General features: G+C 43.1%; 1 protein-coding gene across 1 annotated transcript in view; it reads right to left on the bottom strand.

Moving 5' to 3' along the window:
* Positions 1 to 1,051: 1,051 nt before the first annotated feature.
* Positions 1,052 to 22,086, bottom strand: part of kcnh3 (potassium voltage-gated channel, subfamily H (eag-related), member 3) — a 179,696-nt gene continuing 158,661 nt past the window's right edge. The window contains exons 11-15 of the mRNA XM_040006774.1: positions 14,337 to 14,551; positions 8,057 to 8,313; positions 7,540 to 7,640; positions 7,393 to 7,445; positions 1,052 to 5,884 (exon numbers count right to left, since the gene is read on the bottom strand). Of these exons, the coding sequence (XP_039862708.1) occupies positions 4,898 to 5,884; positions 7,393 to 7,445; positions 7,540 to 7,640; positions 8,057 to 8,313; positions 14,337 to 14,551 (1,613 nt within the window). The 3' untranslated portion in view covers positions 1,052 to 4,897. The remainder of the gene's footprint in view (positions 5,885 to 7,392; positions 7,446 to 7,539; positions 7,641 to 8,056; positions 8,314 to 14,336; positions 14,552 to 22,086) is intronic.

A 22,086-nucleotide genomic window follows, 5' to 3' on the forward strand; every position in this document is an offset into this window, starting at 1 on the left:
TGTTCTGTTTGGGCTTAACTGTGTTATCCAAAGAACTGACATTTGCAAAGTTTAAACTCTGGAGTCACTACACAGCAAGTCAACGCTTCATTTTCTGCATAAAATAATTGAAACATGTAGGCACTAGTAGCATTCTACGCCAAAGAAAACGCAAGGTGCCAGTTTGAACCTTCATCTGTTTGAGACACTCAAGCTTTTAACAGAATAACTGTAATTCCAAGGTGTGTGATACTTCATTTGAAAATGTACCGATTTAGCATGCAGCAAAAAGAAAAACCTAACCTGGTCACTGACAACGCCACAGGTGTTATGAAGGCTAATAAAGCATAAATAATAAATACAAGCCTAGTTGGATGTGGCCTTTTACCCACGTGTACACATTATAATACTTTAAGCTATTTGCCATATTAGCCATTAGTCTGTGGGCAAATTTGGGTTGTTAAAGAGTAGAAGAACCATAAATTTATTTTTAGGGATTTTGAGCAATTGGGAAGCTTTTAGCACAAGCAACCTCAAAATGTAAGCATGCAGTGAGGAGAACGGCCAGAAGTGTTCTTGTTCTTAGTTCAGTGGGTGTCAGAAACAAATGGGGCCACTTCAAATGAAAACTGGATGATTACCTGAGGCACAAAGATTGGAGTCCTGCACGGAGCCCCTGTTGGTTTCAGTGAGAAGCCCACTTTTACACTTACAGCTGCTGACACTTTCAGCCCAAGGGGCACATGTTTTTTTTTGTTTTTTTATTTTATTTTAATGCTGACATCATAACAGAACCATATTTGATGGCTTTACTTGAATAAATATTTTGTTTAATAAAACATAAATACTTAATTTATCAAAAAGGGAAAAAAAATAGGGACGGGTTTTTGAGGCAACTGAATCACAATATACTTGAAAAGTGGCTTAAAAAATATTATTTACAGTTTACTTCTTAGAGAATAGCCACTTACCTCAGTTACGTGAATATTAGTTCCCAAGAGAAACACAAGAGACGGAGAGCTTACAAAACAACACTTCTTTATTGTTATACAGTATGTAATCCTTGTTAATGTTTTTTTTTTTTAATGTAACAGCAGTCTTTAATAAAATACATTTGTAAGCAAACAGCCTTCAATTGGGCAGGCTGGTTTCTACTCCCATGAGCCCTCTGCTCTGGATAGTTCAAAGCAGGCACATTTCTCATGCAAAAAAGAAAATAAGAAGTTTTGACATGCATTGAATTAAAACCTTTTAGGCACCCTCCCCAGCCACCAGTTCTTGCTTAGTAAATCTTTGTGAAAGTGTAAAGAGTCCAGTTAGTCACCACCTCCCTTGCTCCCATTAAAGAAAATAAAAGCCAGAAATCTGACTGTTCATATATATACAAGTAACATGGTCCTAAAGCACCTCACAAAGCCAAAAAACAAAAAAAGTCCTGAGACCTCCAGCTTGATGCAGCCTGGATGTTGCAGTTTTAGGGTTTGGCTGCTTTCACGTACCAACATGAAGTCATTGGAGGAATAAGAGATGAAGAATGTGTGTGCTACATATGAACTCGGGGAAGGTTTCGCTCACTCGCTCTGGAAAGGATCCAGTCAGACGTTTAGAAAGCAAACCTTCCTCCACAGTCTGTTTTTGTTACATCGTCCAGACATGCAGAATATTTCCTCGCCGCTTTTTCAGCAAAAATAAATACATACACAGCCGTATTAAATAAATAAATACAATACGTTTTAGATAAAGGTGCAAGTGTTCCCCATAGATGATGGCTTTCTGTGTAAATTTCGATCCAGATGTTTGCCTGTAATCGACAGGTGAAGAACTTTAGGGAAATCAATGTCTGTATGGAGAAGGCACGAATGGCTAATGGCTAAAGCTCAGGGGTGATGTGGGAGTTCGATATACAATCTGATAGGCTGGTTGTCAACAGTCATCATAATGATGAACAGTGATACAGGGGTAGTGTTTGATATTAGCTTTTCCCTACACTTTGTCCACAAATCTGTCTTCTCTCTTTGGCATACAATCCAAACACTCGCCTACACTTTTCCAAAGTGACCGATGGTAACTGTGCTCAAATTCTTTTGATCTGGATGCAAACTCATCGAGAGTGAAACAATGTGACAAGAATTCCCCAGAAAGACAGCCCCTTCCCCAAAAGACGAACATTATGACTGCTAACTTTAAGATTAGGTTGATTATAGTTGATGTAAGGATGTCCACACCCTAGAATGAAAGTAGCCTGCTTGAGATATGAGCTGATAGGCTGCTTGTCAACAGCATCATGATGCTGATGAGCAGTGACACGGGGAATGTTTGATGTTAGCTTTTCCCTACACCTTTGTCCACGAATCTGTCTTTTCAAAGTTCTCAGAGTTCCTACACCGGCCTCAATCTGCTTAACCAGCAGTGTAAAGCTCTCCGCTTATTTTATTCTGAAATGCAACCAGATAGTATCTGTAATAAAGTTCTTGGATTCTATTAGAGTAGCACAGGATGATTTATAATGTAGAATGAGACTGGTTTATCTTATACTGGTGGAGTTCAGTTGATAATTGTCTGACACAATCTGCTTTAGACCCCCTCCCTCCCTTAAACTAGCTATCTTTTGAATGGTTACCCCTCCTAAACCACATTATGTTTATCCAAACTAGTAGTCTATTTTTCCAGTGCATGCATTCCTTGTGTTGTGGGCGATTTTAATAGAACTGATTTTCATTTTGTCCATATAGAGGCAACTGTTAATGTTGCATTTAGCTACACCAGCAATATTGACCCATTTCAGTTAAATAACTATACTTAAAGTGTTCTGGAAGACCTCTACTCTTCAGCAGCCAACAGAAGAAACAAGTATTCAGCCATTGTCAAGTTTTACTGTTAGACAAGAGACCAGGCAACTTTTTTTAATCTTCTGCTATCCAATTTTGGTGAGCTTTTGGGAATTATAGAATCAGTTTCCTGTTCTTGGCTGACAGGAGTAATCTTCTGCACCTGCTTCACGGTTTCATGTATTATGCAGATTGATTCTATCAGATTGAAGCAGTCTGGCCATTCTTCTGTGAACTCTTGCATCGAGAACAGTTTTTCACGCAGTCGTCTCTTTCTTGCCATTCTCTGTAAACGTGGGGAAGTCCCAGTGGATCAACAGTTTCTGAAATAGTCTGAAATTCAGCAGGTCTGCATGTCTAAATGCATCGAGTTGCTGCCATGTGATTGGTTGACTAGATATTTGCGTTAACAAGCAGTGGTTAGGTTGTTAATTTTAACACTTACATTCTGGTTTGTATTTAGTCTTTATGGACACAGTATACAGTAGTACTTTGACTACATAGTAATCTATTATTATTATGTGAAAAAAAAAGATCCTCTGGGTCTTTCTATGAATGAAAAAGGATGTGACTTGCAGAATCCTTCTTTGATTCAGTTAGTTCCTGATCGAAGGGTTTGGAGTAAGGTACAATGTTTCTGGCAGAAAACCTTGAAGGCAAACACCAACCACCTTCTTTGGATCTACACGAATCACGCAATAGATCTATTCTGAATTCAGACGTGGACGGTATGAGAAATGACGCTAACACAGAAGAAAACCTAAACCTGCATTCTTTCTAATGGCCACCATGGGGCGATAGCTGTGGTTGCGCAGACTTTTGGTGCTAGTGTCAGAAAATGATAATCATGCTTGAACTCTGTGAACCTCAAGGCCCTCTGTATTGTAAGGTAAAGACTCTACATTAATACTTTTATATAAATTGTATAAAAGTAATAATTCTATAAAGAACTTTTTAGAAATTGTGGTCATTCTAAGAGTCAATAGGATTCCCTGGGCTAGCTTGACAAGTCAGTGAGCACGTGGTTTCACAGTCAGAACTGCCACTTGCTTGTTATGTTCAGTTCCCAAAAGCCGAGATGACGACTCATCTCAAGGCTTCAAAGCAGGACTTCACAAACCTGGGGATAAGGTCACAGTGGCTGCATCGATCTTTTATACTGTCTGTGGATTCAGAATGTCAGTTTTTTTGTTTTGTTTTTTTACAGGATGTGACAAGTTTGCATTCCTGAGTTAAAACCAAGCTCAACATCTTCTTTGTGAATGTGTGTAATGGGCATGTAATCGATTCTTGGCTCACCTGTGGCTTAGGTGATAAAGCAGGCTGCAAAAGAAATCACCAGGTTTTCTTGGTGAAGACACTGAATCCCCAAGTTGTTCCCAAATGCAGTGCGGGTGCCACACTAATGACAGTTCTGCTGTCATTAGTGAGTGTGTGTGTGTGTGTGTGTGAAAGGGGGCAATAAGAAACATTGTAAAAAAAACACTTTGTAGAACCATTTAGTCTGAGGTTATTCGATAAAAAGCTGTATTTTTTTAACCAGTCCAGGGGCAGATAACTGCATTCCCCCAAAAAATAATCCCATTGATGAAGCAAAGGAACCTTCCAGGTGAGGTGACTGAGACCACTGAAGGGCTTACATTCTTAGTCCCAGTGCAGTTGGCTTGGATTATGTAGTTTGGGTAAAGACGCGTTTCCTGCCGAGATGCATGTCTTTGTGCCTGCCCTTTGAAGAGGAGACCTACTAGGATTAAAAAGCGATAGAGCTTCATCAGGGTGGAGAGATAAATAGATGTGCTCTGGCTCTGCAGTGTTTGACTCATGCTACTGGATCATTGATGCTATAAGACTGTTTGTGCTATTGTAATTCTGTGGTTGATCTGTAGAGGAAAGCATTCCTTCACACTGTATTTTGTGTTTACCTGTCTGTCCGTCTGGCATCTCCTGCCTGACAAATGTCTTTCTGTGTGAAATGGACCAGCTTTCTGTTCCCTGTGTTTGTTGTCTTTACCTTGCACTTGCTCTGACCTCTTTAAACTCTTGTCCTACATCTTTCCTGCTACTTGAATGACATCTTTTGCACAGGCTGTTCATAATGCTGGCTCCTCTTCATCAATGAAACTGATGTGCTCTGAGGAGGACTTCTCCTCTTCCAGGTGTTGTCCCCGCTCCTGCATCTCCAGCTCCTGGGGGTGAGAAACGGGTCTTGCCCCTCGGTAGTGTCGCTGTGAGTTGCACCAAGATGGAGTCTGGTTATCTCTTCTCCTTGCGTTTGCAACTTCCAAAGACAAGGGCAGAGAAAGACTGGAGGGATGGACAGAGGTGTTAGGGCACACGACTGGCACGGAAGGGGAAGGCCTCAGCCGATGACTTCCAGGGGAGGATGTGAGCGATGGTGGAGCTGAAAAGTGAGAGGACAGGGGAGGGTGAGTGTCCTGAGAGGCGGGTGGGATGAGCGGGCCTCTGCTGGCACAACTGCCAGGTCGGGAGAGGTGAGGTCCTTGGCATGGGGAAAAAGATGATGAGGAAGAGAGAGACATGGAGAAGGAGAGTGAAGGTGAAGGGGTATGAGAGGCCAGAGGAGGTTGGTCCTGCAGCGAGGGGAAAAATATCCCGTTACTGGAGGAGGCACGGAGTCTTCGGGAGTCCACGCGCCCCTCTGGAAATCCTTCCTCTGGCGACTGATGGTTGGAGTCAGCAGACCCTTGGCTATTGGCCCCTGGGGCCCCTGGGGGCTTGGGCGGGGTCTCTGCTAATGCTGAAGGAGTTGAATTAGGCCTTTTTGGTGAGTGAGGAGTTGGGAGAAGGCATCCTGGCAAATCTGCACTCTCTGTGTCTCTGCTGTCTAACAGGGAATGAGTGTCAGGTCTCTGGTGGGAAAAAACTGTGGAAGGGGGTGGCGCCCCGGGGCAAGGGCTTGATGACAGCTGGCTGGCACTACTGGGAGGTGATGTTAAATTTGGCATCATGGTCATCAGGACTGGCTGTGGTGCCATTTGGAGGAGGGGCTTGAGCAGGCGTGTCATTTCCTGCAGCTCCTGACTGAGCTTGGACACTTGTTTAGACAGACCGTTCATCTGTGAGGTGAAGAGAGAGATCGTATTAACGCTGGAAAACCAGAAGAACAGTTCATGCAAATTCGGTATGACAATTCAGCACCATGGTTGAAAAATATCAAACAATCCTTTAATCCTTGTTTGCATAAAACATAATTAGGTACTACATAACATTCACCATGCAGGTTACATTTTAAAAGTCCCTTCATCATACATTTAGTTCAGTTTTAGAGTCTGTTCAGCCTCATGTTCACTTAAATATTCACATCAGCCCTGAGATCCAGCTGTGACTGACATTTTTCCATCAGGGACTGATTACAACACGCCAAATGATTCAGTGCAGGTGGACCACATGATCAGTGTGTTATGTGTGTGACGCTTGTTTGATTTAAATGGTGGCTGCTATAGTAACATACAGTAAACGTTCCAGAGAAGCTGGCTGACAGTCTGACAAATGCATTCCTGTCAACACAGTCAAAGAGTTACAAAGATGGAGATTTTATTCTGAGCTGATAATAAATCTGTGATGTAATCATGGTCTCTGTCTTGTCCTTATATTTAACAACTGGATAATAAAAATTGTGCATTTTAAGTACAAAACAAAGCAAACAAATGTCTAACTAACTTCATGAATGGTTCAGGTGGAGCAAGAGGGGAAACTTTAGAGAGAGACTCGGGGTTTGTTGATTAAAACCTGCCAGTGAGCGAGAGTTTGTTATCATAGTTGAAGTTATGAAACAAAAAACTCAGCATTGTAAGAGCCCAGAGAAGTATACTATGTATGAAGTTCAACACAGCCAGACCTTCTTTGTGTTAGCTGGTTCAACAAAACAAAGGTGGTTTCTCTCTTTACATGTGGGTGTTGCGAGCCACGCGACTCTTCTTCCACACGAAATGATCCCTATGAGTGCTGCCTCGTGCAGTCGGAGATCTTATTACATGATGATGATGCTGATGATAAATTAGTGTATAAAAATCTATAAAGAACATATTATAACTGCAAAATGCAACACTGTTACAAATAAGGTAAAAGATGAATTCTGCAGAAAATTGTTAATCTGGTGATTTATCACACAGAGCAGTGGTTCCCAAACTTTTTCTGCTGGGCCCCCCTTTGTTTTACAAGAAAAATGTTCACCCCCCCCTCCACGCGCGCACATGCACGCACAAACACATCCTCCAACCACACACACCCATATTTTGCTCCATTGAGGTTTATTTCACACCTCAAACATTTAGTAAACAATTAAACAAATACAAGTAATCTGCAATAAATTACAGGTAGTAATGAAATAAACTACTAACTCTTTTTAAACATAATTTTTAAAATATCATTAGACACTTTGGGCCAGCATTCGTAACGTCAGGATTTTATCTGTATGTTTTTCCAGCTATGACCTGCTCGTGTCGTTTGCGAAACATCCAGCTGACTAACAGAAAAATCAAACCTCTGCTGCTGAGGAAAACATTAGACCCCCGGGGCAGAAGTGTACACATGCAATTATCATCAGTGTCAAGTCAGCACTCACCTCCTCAGTCAGTTTAGACACACTCTGCTTGATCTCAGAGTGCTCACGGATCCCTACGGGCAACACACATGCAGAAGGATTAGGCCTCCGGATAAAATGTACTGTTCTGAAAAAGTACTCCAATGTGTGCGGCTGTAGGTGCGCTACCTGCGTACGGTGAGGGCGGAGGGGCAGGTGACAGGCTGGGGCTGAACTCAAACTTCTGTGTTGTGGTGGAATTGTTCTCTGTTTCAATGCCGTCCACAAATCTGTGCAGAGATTACACATGAGAGAGAGAGCATGTAAGAGGAATGTAATCAGATGAAGCTAAAAGGGCTGAAAGCTCCGTTAGTACTGTTTGGATCTTTTAACACAAACATGGAAAAAGTCCTTCATCAGCAGCTTTGCATCACACAACACTGCACACAGTGAGGTCGTGAGACATCTCTGCACACACATAGGCATGTTTGCTCTGCACGCATGCACATTAGTGCATTGCAGTGTGTGAGAACCTACATGCCTTCCAACAGTAGCCGAGCCCCATGTGATTCACCAGCACTGTAATCTAGTGGTTGCCATGGCAGCCAGACACCTATACTGCGGCACTTTCCTCAATTGCTCTTCTCTGACTATGATGTTTTGAATCAATCTTCAGTTTCACACTATGTGTGTCTGTGTGTTTTACCTGGGGCTGAGTTCAGGTGGTACACCACTCAAGCTCACAACTGGTATCTGCAGGGTGGAAGGGCGCGAGTGGTCGGAGGGAGCACGGAAAGGCCGAGGTGGCAGGAGAGGGGAGCGCAGGGGCGAGCTGAGGCCCCTGCTGAGATGCAGCGGGGAGCGAGGAGCTCGGGACACGGAGCTCTGCTCCTCATCACCCTCCTCATCCTCGCGGATGGACGGCAGCTTCTTCACCAAGCCACCGTTGCTCTCCCAATCCACCTGAAAGAAAAGAGAGGAGGAGCTTGGATACTAAAATGGGATGAGCGGGATCAGCCCGCACACCTGCTGGATTTCTTTTATCACCATAGCATTAGTAACTGCCTTTACAATGATTGTAATGGCAGTTACAAGCTTGAACCAGTGGATGGCAGGCAAACACAAGTTCTGTAAATCTGTAAATATGTTTTTAACATTCAGGGTATTGTTTGATTAGCAGCATATTCTTTCTTTTGAAGACTTTTGAGCTCCTTCTCTTCCAGAGGTAACTGAATGCAGGACGTGCTCTGCAGGTCTTATTAGATACCTGCTATTTATTCCTCTAGTATACGTTGCGACCTGTACACATACTCTTAAACTTTAATCTGGAATAGCTTTGCATTCACAGTTCAAGCTAACCCTGATTTCTTATACATGGCCTCTTGTGCAGCCTCTCAGTTCCTCCTGTCTGCAACAAGCCTTTCCTCCATTTTTAAGCCACCTTCCTTTGATTTCTTCACAAAAAAGAAAGAAAATGTTTTTAAAAGAAGGTGAGTGGGGCTGTTGGGCTCACAGACAGGTCTATGTGTACCCAACATCAGGGATATCTGCGCTTATTACCATAATTCAGATCCAGAGTAGCTTGAAGCCCGAGCTTTATGCTCAGTGAGAAGATGTGTGCTTTTAAGAAGCGACTCTCGAAGCAAATCACCAACTTGACCAGCGTCTCTGATCAGATTCTGGTGGTTAGTTTGTTATTTTTATAGCTGTAAGTTTAAATTCAGTGGTCACTTTCTGGATCCTGGATACACAACGCTTCATAAGATTACAGTTTTCAAAAAATGGTTGGGAACCTCGGCTGTATCAGTGTGGCACTGGCTAATTTCCATTTTGACTGTTGATTGGCTGTTCTGAGCAGGATAACCTTCTCTTTTAATTCGAGATTCTTTGAGAGCCATGTCACCTCCTTACATCATGTTTACCTGTACACACACTGCCCTCAATATATATGAAACTTTGCGCATGTTTAATGTGAACAACATTACATAAACGTTATTAACGGAGTTGTATTTGATGGCTGGCTCACACAGATTGGCTGTGTGCCTATTTGGCATACAGATTACACTCCATCAGTCAACTACAGATACTCACACCTGATCTCGACTCGTTATGTGTATAAAGCACGCCTGTTCAAACAATCTTTTTCTTCCATTCCAACTTCTAAACCACCATGGGCAAGACCAAAGAACCTTCAAAGAACTAAGGTGACACCTTTGGTATGATTATTCGGACATGGAAGAAATATAAAATGACCATCAATCGCCCTCAATCTGGAGATCTATGTAAGATCTTGCCTCATGGGGTGATGATGAACACGAGGAAGGTGGTGGATCAGCCCAAAGCTACACAGGAGGAGCTTGTTAATGATGTAAAGGCAGTCAGGAAAAGTCATCAAGAACACCACTGGTAACATGTATATAAGCCCTCTGTTCAAGAAGGGACATGTACAAACATCTTACATGAGAACATGTAAATGATTCAGAGAAGGTTTGGAAGAAAGCTCTGTGGTCAAATAAAAACTGAATTGAATTCTTTGGTATGAACTGGACCAGCTGTGTTTGGAGACAGAGAAACGCTGAATATGACCCAAAGAACACTGTCCCCATAGATAAGCACCGAGGTGGAAACATTACGCTTTGAGCTGTTTTTCTGACACAGGGTACAGGAGATCTTCAGCACGCTGAGGGGCCGATGGAAGGTGCCAGGTACGAGACCCTCCTTTCCTCAGCTAGAACACTAATGATGTGCTGTGGACGGGTCTTCCAGCACGACAACAATCTAAAACATATCATTAAGGCAACAAGGAGCAACTTAAGACAAAGCACATTAAGGTCATGGAGTGGCCTAACCAGTCTCCAGACCTCAGTCTGTGGAGGGAGCTGAAGCTTCGAGTTACCAAGCAGCAGCCAGGAGTTTCTGTAAAGCATGCCAAAATCCCAACTACAAGAAACGTCTGACTGCTGTGCTTGCTAACAAAGGTTTCTCATCAAGTACTAAGTCATGTTTTGTTTGGGCATCATATATTTATTTCATTCAATGACATGCAAATCAATTGATCGTTTATAATGTATATAATGGTTATGTTTTTTTCTGGCTTTTTGGTTGATAGTCTGTCTCACTCAGAGGTGGCTGTAGCTCAGGAGGTCATTTACTTATTGGAAGGTGGTTGGTTTGATTCCTGGCTGGCCTAGTCTGCATGCCACAGTAACCTTGGTCAAGGTAGAGAACCTAGATTTGCACTCTAATGCATCTGTTGAAGTGTGAATGTTAAATAAAAAGAAAGCTCTTAAGTAGAAAAAGGGCTTGTGTGAATGACACATATTATAGAACGGCACTATTATACGAACCAGGCCATTCACCATTTGATGTATGGGTGGCTTTCTTTTTATTCCAAATAAAGGTGCACAGAAGGCATATTTCAGATTTGCTTTTAAGGTTCTCGCTTTAGTAGTATTGAGATGGGTTTAAATTCTTGATTGCTGACATCACAAGCAGCTTTTAATGAGGACTTCACACTGTGTGCCACAGTCACCCTTGAGTGATTGTGTCAGATGCAGACATGTGAGGGAACAATCTGAAAGAGATGTGCAGAGGCTTATGGTGAACGGCTGAATGCCAATTATTTCTCATTTTTGTTTTTGAGAATCTGTTTGTCTCTTTGTCTTTGCCAGACTCCAAAAAGGAGTGTGTCATGCTACATTTAATACAGATCGCTGCATCTCACTTTTCCCACCCCTCATCACACACACACACACACACACACACATACACACTCCTCTGACAGTTACAGTCCCAAGCCTCCCCAGTTTCCCATCAGCTTTGTCCCTGCTTATGAAGTGAACAATTTAGGCTCTGCTCAGCGTTGGTGCAGGGCTGGAGAAATTCAAGGGAATGAAATTTAAGTGGAAAAAACACAAAGACTCGTTCAAAATGTATTGAATCACAGGCTACACAAACAACTGAGAGTGTGTTGTGGTAGTTTGTGAGATAAGTGCAACTGACTTGTAGGAGAGCTCTAGCTCCCAGTAGCATGTTTACTCTAGCCACCCCAAAAAATCAATAATTTTGTAAAAATATACAAATTTCAGTTACTTGTGTCAAACAGTGGCTCTTCACTCAAGGTCAGAATGAGCGTAGCAGTGCTGCTAGTTTATTAAACCAGCAGTTTCACCTGTACAGGCTTCAAAATAATGACATCACCCATGCTCTAGCACACAACGCCTGGTGCAGTGAGTTATGAATGTATTTGAGCCAACACCCCTGTGCTTTCCCTTTCCCCTCTGCACTCTCCCCTCCTTCCCTGCCTGCTCAGCATCCTCCCTTTTTTCCCTCCTCTGTCCCCAGTGCCCTCCACTCAGCCAGCTCCCCCCTTCCATACCCGTGCCACTGTAATTTATTTTTAGCTTTCCTGTTCTATTCTTAGCTCCCAGCTCCGGAGCACACCAAGGAGCTGCTCTGCGATGCGGGGGCGTGATAAGTGTGCGCTTGCCGCGTGCCGCCATCCTCTTGCTCAACTGTGTGCGAGAGTGTGGGGGAGTTTGCATCATGTGTGCGGCTGGTTCGGGGCTGGGGGCAGAGATTTGGAAGCATGGAAGCTGATGCATGTATAGTAACTCATATGTGCTCTCAAGGGCAAGGATAAGCAAGTTGGTCCCCTGTGAGAATGGCCATAGAGTTAAAAACTTGTTCCAATATGTCTTTTCAGCAGCACAGTTCTGTGCGTGCTGTGCTCTGGCTGGTCATGCACGTCGCATTTTTTCGCCCAAGGCTCTGGGGGGGTCATGACAGTTAGTCTGCAACCAGTGAATCAGCAGTGAACTATCATTTATGCAATGGAGACTCTTTCTCATCTTTCTTGCTTCATAAACCCTTTCTTCATCCCCCCAGCACGTCTTTGATTTTTGAACACCGTCATTCATCATATAAGTTTGTAGATTGAAATACTACTTAAGTGAGGAAGAGGCTGCTGAATGTCTGCAGGCTTTATCTTCCATTTTTCACCAGTCTTGTCTTGGATACCTATGCAAATTCCCCTCCTGGGCTGCACATACCAGAATGTTTTTTTTTTCACACTAATAACCAGGATGGACATCTGTAACCCAGAACTAAGATATGCACAGCAGATTGTGCATCTAGAATAATACATCCTCTAGTCACACACCAAGATGTTCACACTCTGCAGTAAGTGTGTTGATCCCTGGAGAAGCAAACTGCACTGCAGTAGAGTAGCAGAGAGTAAGAGCAGAAGAGAAAACAAGCTAACCAAACCCCCCCCTTCATCTTTCTTTCTTCTCCTCCTCCTCCCTTTCTTTTACTCAGCTGGCAGAGCTATTTATATTAAGCAGGATCCAATCTTAGCAGCAGCTGTGGGGGGACAGCCAGTCAGGGAGAGCCCGTGCTCCCCTCCTGCTCTATTTTTAGTAACAGGACAACTTCAAACAGCAACACTAAGCTATTTTTGTCCCTACACTTTTTCCCTCCATCCGCTGCTGCTGCAGCACCAGCCAAACGCAGTGTGTGTGTTGATGGAAGCAGGGAAAATGCCTTTCATGGCTGGGGTTGTCAGAGTGTGTGTGCACACATCTGGGTATTTTAAAGTAGTGGTGGTAGAATGCTCATGTATACCTTATATGTACACCTGCTCACTTGGAATACGTGAATTTCCCCAATGAGGGACAATAAAGGATATTTCTGTTCTGTTCTAATCATTCATGTGACCCTGGTTAAGGTGATTATCTCCTCAGGTTACTCATAAATGTTCCTCATTGGACTGTCAGTCTGCACATTTAATGTTGTGACTAATCTGGTGGGCTGTTTAATTAAAACTGTTCCTATTTAAATCTATGAATGTGCACTATTCACAGACTAGCCTTATGTCATCTGCACGTGCATCTGCCTTTCTTACAGGAACATTTTGGTAAATGGTAACTAGACTGGTTGTATAGATATAGCACTACATAACCAGGTCACAGTACACACACACACAGACACTATTCTACTCTACCTGAGCACTTAAAGCACTTTCTACTGCATGTCTCATTCACACAAGCAAGTGCTTTCTACCTAATATTCACACACATTCATACTCTGATTAATTCAAATTAAATTAAATTTTTTTATACAGCACCAAGTCACAACAACAGTCACCTCAAGATGGGTTATGTTGTAAAGTAGAGACCCCACGATAATACAGAGAAATCTTTTGAGCAAGCACTTGGTGATAACGGGAAGGAAAAACTCCCTTTTAACAGGAAGCCTCGAGCAGAACCAAGCCAAGGATGAGGCAGCCATCTGCCATGACCAGTTGGGGGTGAAGGGAAGAGGGATGGAACAAAAGGCACACTCTGGAAGAAGTTGTTTATGATGCGATAAACACGTCAGTATCTTGGCCTACTATGGCATGCAGACTAGAGGAGCCACGGATCAAACTACCAACCTTCCGATTAGTAGATGACCGGCTCTACCTCCTGAGCTACAGCCACCACTGATGGATGTAAACATTTATCTTATATACAGTCCATAATAAATCTGACTGAGAATGACTTGTAACAGCTTGTAGATTGAAAGGTCACAAGGTGTAAAGAATATCCTGTTTCATAATTTACTAAATGAACTATATGATGTATTGAACAAGACTTAAAACTAGTAAGTTGCTAGTAAAACTATCAGTGAAGGTGTTACAAGATCATAAATTAGGTCAAAAGTAGAATTATTTTAATTTTCATAGATATCCATATATAATCTTAGATCTTTACACAAATAAAGAAGTATGTGCTATTAGATTGTGGGTCTTTAATAGATCATTTCTGGTCAGTATGTGCAGCTGTTTAATGACCACAGAGGTGAACTCTACTCAATTTCAAATTCAAATTCAGCTCAAGTGTACTTATTTTTAAATGTGCAGTAGACTAACAAAAACATTCACAAGTTCACTGACAAACGCACATAAACAGTAAGTCCATCATGAATCTACTACAGGTACTTACATCAGCCCCGTGGCCCTCTCGTAGATTGTAAGTTAGGTCATGTTGTATCTCGCTGATGAACTTCTGGGCATACTCAGGGTAAAGTCGGAGAACCTCTCGGAGACCCTTGAGGCTGATATACTGCAGGTCACAGTAAGTCAGGGCCTTGACATTAGCGTTGGTTTTGATCACTTGTTCCTTCGTCAGGGAGTCTGAGCCAATTAGATCTCCTTTACCTGGGGAGGGGGATGACAAAGTGAGTTATACCTGTCTTTGAAGCAGCTGTTTAGAGGCAGCCTATTCTCACTAGCTGTCAACACCTGAGAGAACATCATCAGCCATTAAGCTTCACACACTGACGTTCTGAGCAGCACATCATCAAAGACAGAAGATTAAAGATTTGGACCTGTGAAGTCATCTCAGCAGCAGCGTGGGAACATGTGTTTGTATATGTCTAATGTACCTGCAAACCCCGGTCCCTTCAATTTATATAAACCAACACCACCTGCATAAAGCAGCACAGTGTAACTTACTTTGGTAAGCTTTACCATATATTAGCACACTAGTAGCCTGTGCTGCCTTCACACAATTGGTTTCTTATGAAACATACTGTACAGCCTTAGCGGAGTAGAACAGCCAAGGACCAAATTAGTAGATACAAGCAATCTACTAATTGGAAGGTCTAGGCCTAGTCCAGGTTTGGCAGTTGCCAGGAGAACGGTACTTGTCTGACTGCATTGTGCCAAGTGTACAGTTTGATGGAGGGGGGATTATATGGTGTGCTTGTTTTTTAGGAGCTGGGCTCAGAGTTTCAGTGAAAAGAAGCATACCAAGACATTTTGAATAACTTTATTCTCTCAACTTTGTGGGAACAGTTTGGGGATGGCCTCTTCCTGTTCCAACATGACTATACACCAGTGCACAAAGCAAGGTCCGTAAAGACATGGATGAGTGACTTACACCTTTGGGATCATTTAGAGGGGAGACTGAGAGCGAGGCTTTCTCGTCCAATACCAGTGTCTGACCTCACCAATGTGATTCTGGGAGAATGGTCAAAAATTCCCATGAACGCATTCCTTAACCTTGTGAGAGCCTTCCCCGAGGAGCTACAGCTGTTATAGCTGCAGCTATGGCAGTTATGGCAGTACAGTGTAACAAGAAGAACAAACTCATTGGCTGAGGTTGGCTTACTGACTTTCACTATGCTGCCTACAAACACTTGGCTTTGTGCTGTGCTTCAGAACCATAATCATATATATCCAGTGTGCATATGTGTGTGAAAGCAGACTAGTGAACACGTGTGTATGACCACCTAAATTAAGCAAACATCCTCTAATTTATAAAAATATGCTTTTTAGCATGTGGCTAATTGGGACAGAATCTATTTGAGACCCTAGTGAGGAGGAGAGTTTTGACTTTAGACACAATGCAAAGATGTCACCTTTTTCTAAGCTGCTCTGTAAATAAATCACTAGAAGAAATTGTCAGAAATAACAATGCTGGTCACATTACCATGTCCTGTGTATAAGTACACAATATACAGTTAGCATACAACCATACAATGTATATGAGCAGCATAGATTGCATCGATTACTAAGTGAAGGCATGGATTAGATGGTTGGATGTTAGAAAGAAAATGGAAATGTGTTTGTGAGGCATCAGACAGACAAAGACCCCCCACAGTATATGGGGGGGGGGGAGGGAAAAAGTCAAACAAAGAAGGAACAAGGCTGCACAGCCACAACGCAAAGAAAAGAAAGAGGGGGCTGAAGAGAAAAACAAGCAGAGAGAGAACAGAGGCAAAATAGAAGGAGGCGGGGCGGAGAAGGGCAGAGGCGAGCAGGGACCTAAAAAGGGTGATGGAGTGCGGAGGTGGACTAAGAAGAGGGAGGGTGGAAGACGAAAGAATCAAGAGAGCTGTGAGAGGAAGTGGAGAGGGACACAATGTGGGGGTGGCTGCAGACTGGCAGAAGAAATGGAGGGGCAGGGTGAGAAAGAGTGAGGGAAGGGGGAGAGGTAGGGCGAGCAGGAGCTCGACGCACGCCACGTGAGCGACAGCAGTTACTGGACTCGGCCTTCCAGCCCTCCTTTGAACCTTGAACCACCTCGCTGTCCTGCTGCCTCTGCACTCGGCACCATCCAACTGTCATCTGCAGCCCCCACCCCGAAATCTGTGCTGCTTCTTAATTTGGCACGATGGGCCCTTCTTATGCTCCGGCTGTCTTTTTTACATCACTCATACCCCCCCCCCCCCCCCCCGCCCCCCCGCAGTTCAGCACAAATGCGCTGTCACAAAGATGACGGGTGACCAAGAGTGACAGCAGCGACAAGGAGCTCTTTGGCTCATAATCGCAGCAAAATGTTAAACTGAGCAGGAGACAAACACTTGCAAGTGACATTTAAGTGCATGTATCTGTCTCGTCATAAAAGTGTAGGTGAAAGTGATGAGGGCAGGGAACAAAGGCTTATCGACGGAGCTCAATTTATCAACGTCGTTGATTTGATGCCTTGAGTAGGATTTTTCTTTTGCTCTTGATCTTTTTAAAGGCAAGTTTTCAATCAACATCTCATACTTCCCTCTTCTTATTTTACCCCTCGCTCCCATCTAGCCATCTAATAAATTAGGCATCTTGGTCTAGCATGGGGGTGTGATCAAATAAAAGGTCAATGTTTTTACTGGTGTCACATACTGTTAATTCAGTTTTAAGTAATACATCGCTCCATAGTCGCTGTGATTCTGTGTGATGGTCAAAGTAAAGGTCAACTGAAGACCAAATTTACAGGCTAACATAAGCAGTACGAGATGAAGAACATTAGCCTCGGTGATGACCAACAGACCAAAATGACCCACTACGATGACACCAAGACTTCAGATGAAGTAAGTGGGTCACTGCACTGCTCTAGACTAGCACAGTGTCTGTATATAATTCACAGGTGTCCTCTAAAAGCATTGCATGCATGCAATCATCGAGTTAACGTTTTGAAAACAGGAGGGTACAATAGGTACAATTTTTTTGCACAGTTTTCTGAATGTATTCTATAACCAGGGCAGACGAATAACAGTTCTGGGTCATTTTGACCCAGTATTTTGAGTTAGTTAGTTAGTCTTTAAGTCATGTTATTTCCCGGCAGCTTCCTGTTTAGGGATAAAATGTTTTTGCTCTGATAAAGTTGTATGGCACTGTCTTGAAACACTATTATTGCTAATTGGTGTGTGGGTTTATGATTCAGGATTTTCAGCCTCATACTGCAGAACAAAATAAGACTGATAATTGTCTGTGGCTGTGACTCTAATTTATCGTGTGCAGTTGCACTTTGACACGTGATGATGTGAGACCGGCCATGGGTTTGAGATTAATCTGTTTTATTGTCCATCAGGGTCCAGAACAGTTCCTGGAAGAACACTGTACCACGATGGGCTCCACCAGTGCAAAGAGTTCTGTGAACTTTGCAGGACTCTGCTCTTTCCACACTTCAAAAGAGCAAATAAATGGATGAATGGCTGTCACTGCAAATGGCATTAAAGAAACTCATGCCCATACCTATCAGTCTGATCTTCCATCCTCACTGCACGTGTGCAAGCTGCTAAACTGACATGAACTAACAGTCCACCAGTGCAGCTTTCACGTCACACAGACCAGAAAAAATAAAAGATTAAAGTAAAAAAGAAAGAAAAAAGCAGTCTCAGTGCTTTCCTAATGAAGGAATATGAAAGAATAAATGAAGTGTGAATTGTATTAAGGTGGAAACATAGGATGTAATGGTACGCTGGTGGTTGTGATATTCATGTCTGTGGTAAAGGTGTCCTTGCAGAGCATGACTATTTGGGTTTCCACCCACACTGTGTCTGCAAATTCAGCCCTGTTTAATATTAGGCTTCTGCCTTCACATCCCCAGAGACTAACATGCACTCACACTGCATGTGCGCACACACACTGGTGCACAAACACAAACAGTATTAGAAAGGTTACATCTTTGTGTTTTCTTATGTGTGACTTTGTTTCTCAGCTCTTTTGTTTGCAGTTACATCCTTTACAATTACTTCTGGTGCTGGGCGCTACATTTAGACATGTGGAGAGTGAACTGAGGTGAGGACCAAACCGCTCTGTGGGCTGACTAGTCACAATCTGAAATTCAACTGGAAAAATCATGGACGCTGGACTCTCCAACCTAAATCGTTTTTAGCATAAAAAGCCAGCACCTGTTATGGCTTCACTCTAACAGCATACACATCTAGAGGCACCATTAATGTTAAAACTTGGGCTGCCCCATTTAGGAGTTGCAACAGCGGATCATCTGCTTCTGTCTCACCCTACCCCTAGCATCCTCCATCGCTACAGCCACGAATCTTCTTTGTCCCACATATCAAGCCGGCACTGCTGGCTGACTTCTGGCGTGATAAGACGTATGTCATCCAGATATGGGCCAGGCCTGGCGTAGATGGCACTGTCTATGTGATGCCATGGCATATCTGGCTCGATTGTGGTTTGGTGTATGTGGCCCAGGCTCATAGAAAACAGGTCTTCCCTGGATCTGGCATCAAGCTGGCACTTCTGACTGACCGGTGTCATGTCAACCAGATGTGGACCAGGTCTGGCAATGATGGCACTATTTATGTTCCTATTTTCCTATTTTAGTTAGAAGACCCAAATTCCATGTTGCAATACTATACTGCTGTGGTGGCCAACGTTTCAAATGCAGGTTTGACAGGTTTGTGAGTGTACACTTTATCCAAAACCTAGCGACGGTTTACTGTAGCTCAGGAGGTAGAGCGGGTCACCTACTGATCGGAAGGTTAGTGGTTCAATCCCTCGCTCCTCTAGTCTGCATGTCGAGAGTGTGAATGTGTATGATTGTAGTTAGGAAGCACTCAGCTTAGAGGAAGTGTGTGTGATTGGGTGAATGTGGCATGTTATATAGAGCACTTTCAGTAATCTGGGATAGTGAAAAGCATTACATAAGAATCAGTCCATTCACTGTCTGAACAGAGTTTTAGCATGTTACTTTTGCACTATTATGCACATGTTGTTATTACATGGCTAGATTAAGGTACACATTAGGCTGACATCTGGGGCCAGAGCTGAAACTGTTCTGGGCCAGCACAGGGCCAGCAGTGTGTTTGCACCTGGTCTTGTGCTGGCCCATGTGTGGGCCACCAAAGGTCTGTCATTCTTTGCAGCATGTGGGCCATGTGTAAGCACATTGTATGGGCCAGATCCGATCCATACCAATTTTGCTAAGTGGGGTGGCTTTCCTCCTTTCCTTCTGTCTGGCAGCTCCATCTTCAACATCCTTTGTCCAGAACTTCCCCCGTCCCTCCTCTGCACAGAATTGCAGCATATTTATGTTTTAAAGTAACATATTCTGCTTTTGAGAGCATGTTTTTTGAGGGAAGGTCTTTCTTATTTCAAACTACATTCTATACGCATGAATACAGCAATCAATACACTTGAGTTTTGCTTACACAGTGCCACTTCACAACAATAGTTGCCTCAAGGCTCTTTATGACCAGATACACCAATCCGGCAGAACATTATGAACACTGACAGGTAAAGTCAAGAACACTGATTACCTCTTCATCATGACACCTGTTAGTGGCTGGGACATATTAGGGAGGAAGTTAGCATTTTGTCCTCAAAGTTGATGTGTTAGAAGCAGGAAAAATGGGCAAGTGTAAGGCAAGTGTGTTTGACAAGGGTGATTAGAGGACTGGGTCAGAGCATCTCCAAAAGCTCTTATTGGGTGTTCGAGGTCTGCCGTGGTCAGCATCTACCACAAGTGGTCCAAATAAGGAACAATTGTGAACCAGCGATGAGGTCATGGGTGACTAAGGCTCATTGATGGACATCCTGCCATCCATGTGGATTCTACTTGGACACATACCACCTACCTAACCATTGTTGCAGACCATGTACACCAGCAAACCAGAAAGCACCAAGGGGCAGAGAGGAGGATGTTACTCTCAGTGTTGTTGGCACATTTCAGGAGGACGCTGCTAATAAAGTTACACAACTACACAGTTAATTCGCGTTTATTATGATACTTACAGAATACCACAGTTTTTGTCTTGGTCGTATCATTTTATTTTGCTGTATTTATCTGCGACACCTCAAAAGACCGGTCCGTGAAAATATTGTCGGACATTAAACCGGTCCGTTCCGCAAAAAAGGTTGGAGACCGCTGCTGTACATCATTTCATAGAAACGGTACTCCCTGATGGCTGTGGCCACTTTCAGCAGGATAATGCACCCTGCCACAAAGTAGCAGACTGGTTCAGGAATGAGGAGGAGCATATCTATGAGTTTGAGGTGCTGACATGGCCTCCAAATTCCTCCGATCTCACTCCAATCAAGCATCTGTGGGATGTGTTGGACGAACGATCCATGAGGGCCCTTACAGCTTACAGGACTTACAGGACCTGTCGCTACCATCAGTCAGATAAAACAGCACACGTTCTGGTGGAGTCCATGTCTCAATAGGTCAGGACTGTTTTGGCAGCAAAAAAACATTTGTTGTGTTTTCTCTGCACTCTCTCAGTTACAAATAGGGTTTAAAACATTTGCCAATTGCTGCATTCTGTTTCACAATTTCCACAGAGTCACAACTTTGTTGGCAAAGAATTTGTGCCTTCCTACACAGCACACCCAGAACCGGTCGCAACAGCAAGGACTGAAGAACATTTCCGAACCACATTTCTCATTTGGAAGAGTCTGAGGTAATACTGTATACCAAGCTCATACTTATGTTTTCTTACTGGCATGTGGCTAGTAAGAAAAAATTCGCTCCAAGACACCCACAGTATTCACCCTGCACCACGCTCTAATTACAGCTTTTGGCTGTCAGTGAAGACATCTGACAAAAAATATTTTGAAAGCTACTAACACCCATGACAGCTCATACAGCAACATTAATCAACTTTGATGCACCTTCATACCTATTTCAAGATAGCGTATTACTTCCCATGCTTCTTCAAATCATTTTTTTAATCTTTCAAACGTTTATAAGATTTCTGTGATGTGTGAGAACCTTGATAGTTGCACTCTCGAACATAAATCGTGGAACCATAAATGAATCACGGTGAGATTCTGAAGGGTTTTTGCTTTTCAGGTGCCTGTGAGAAGTTAAACTCTGAGGTGGAGGTGTTACTGGCTTGCAAGGAAAATGTCACTGCTCCCCTGTTGTGGGAGGTTAATAACTCAAGTGTGTGAGTAGAAGCTCCAGTCACTCTCCTGAACACGCCAGCAGAGCTGAGCTACTGTCAGGATGTGTAATAGTTTCAAATTAAAAGGGACCTACTAATCGCTAATTCAATTTCTGAGCAGCTCCTCAGTTCATCCTCTCGTTCAAACAAGCTGTTTAAAGTTCAAGCTCTGCCAACGATTTAATCACCACTAAACATTTTGGAGTCTCATAAGTACTTATGTTGATCATGTAAACTGGCTGAAAGAAACATGTTTTCCAAAAGAGCTGTGTGTCTTGTGAAAACCCGCTTCTCTCAGACACCAACCTTCATGGCTAAAAAAAAATTGCGACAAAAACTGCAATCCCCACTCGCTCAAGTAACACATTACTGTACTGAATTCAGTAACCAAAAGAGATTAAATCAGACACTTGTGTTCAAGTCATGTGCAGGTCTGCAAGTTCAGAAGAGGGTCGACACGATCATTCATTTTATTCTTATTGCACAAAAAGACACGGATGTGAAGCGGAAATCGGCACCCAAGCCAGGAACAGCTATCCACTGCTGACATCAGCAGTATGTGTAAGTATG

Source organism: Simochromis diagramma, unplaced genomic scaffold (genome assembly GCF_900408965.1).
Source record: "Simochromis diagramma unplaced genomic scaffold, fSimDia1.1 OVJJ01000514.1, whole genome shotgun sequence".
Classification (NCBI taxonomy): Eukaryota; Metazoa; Chordata; class Actinopteri; order Cichliformes; family Cichlidae; genus Simochromis; species Simochromis diagramma.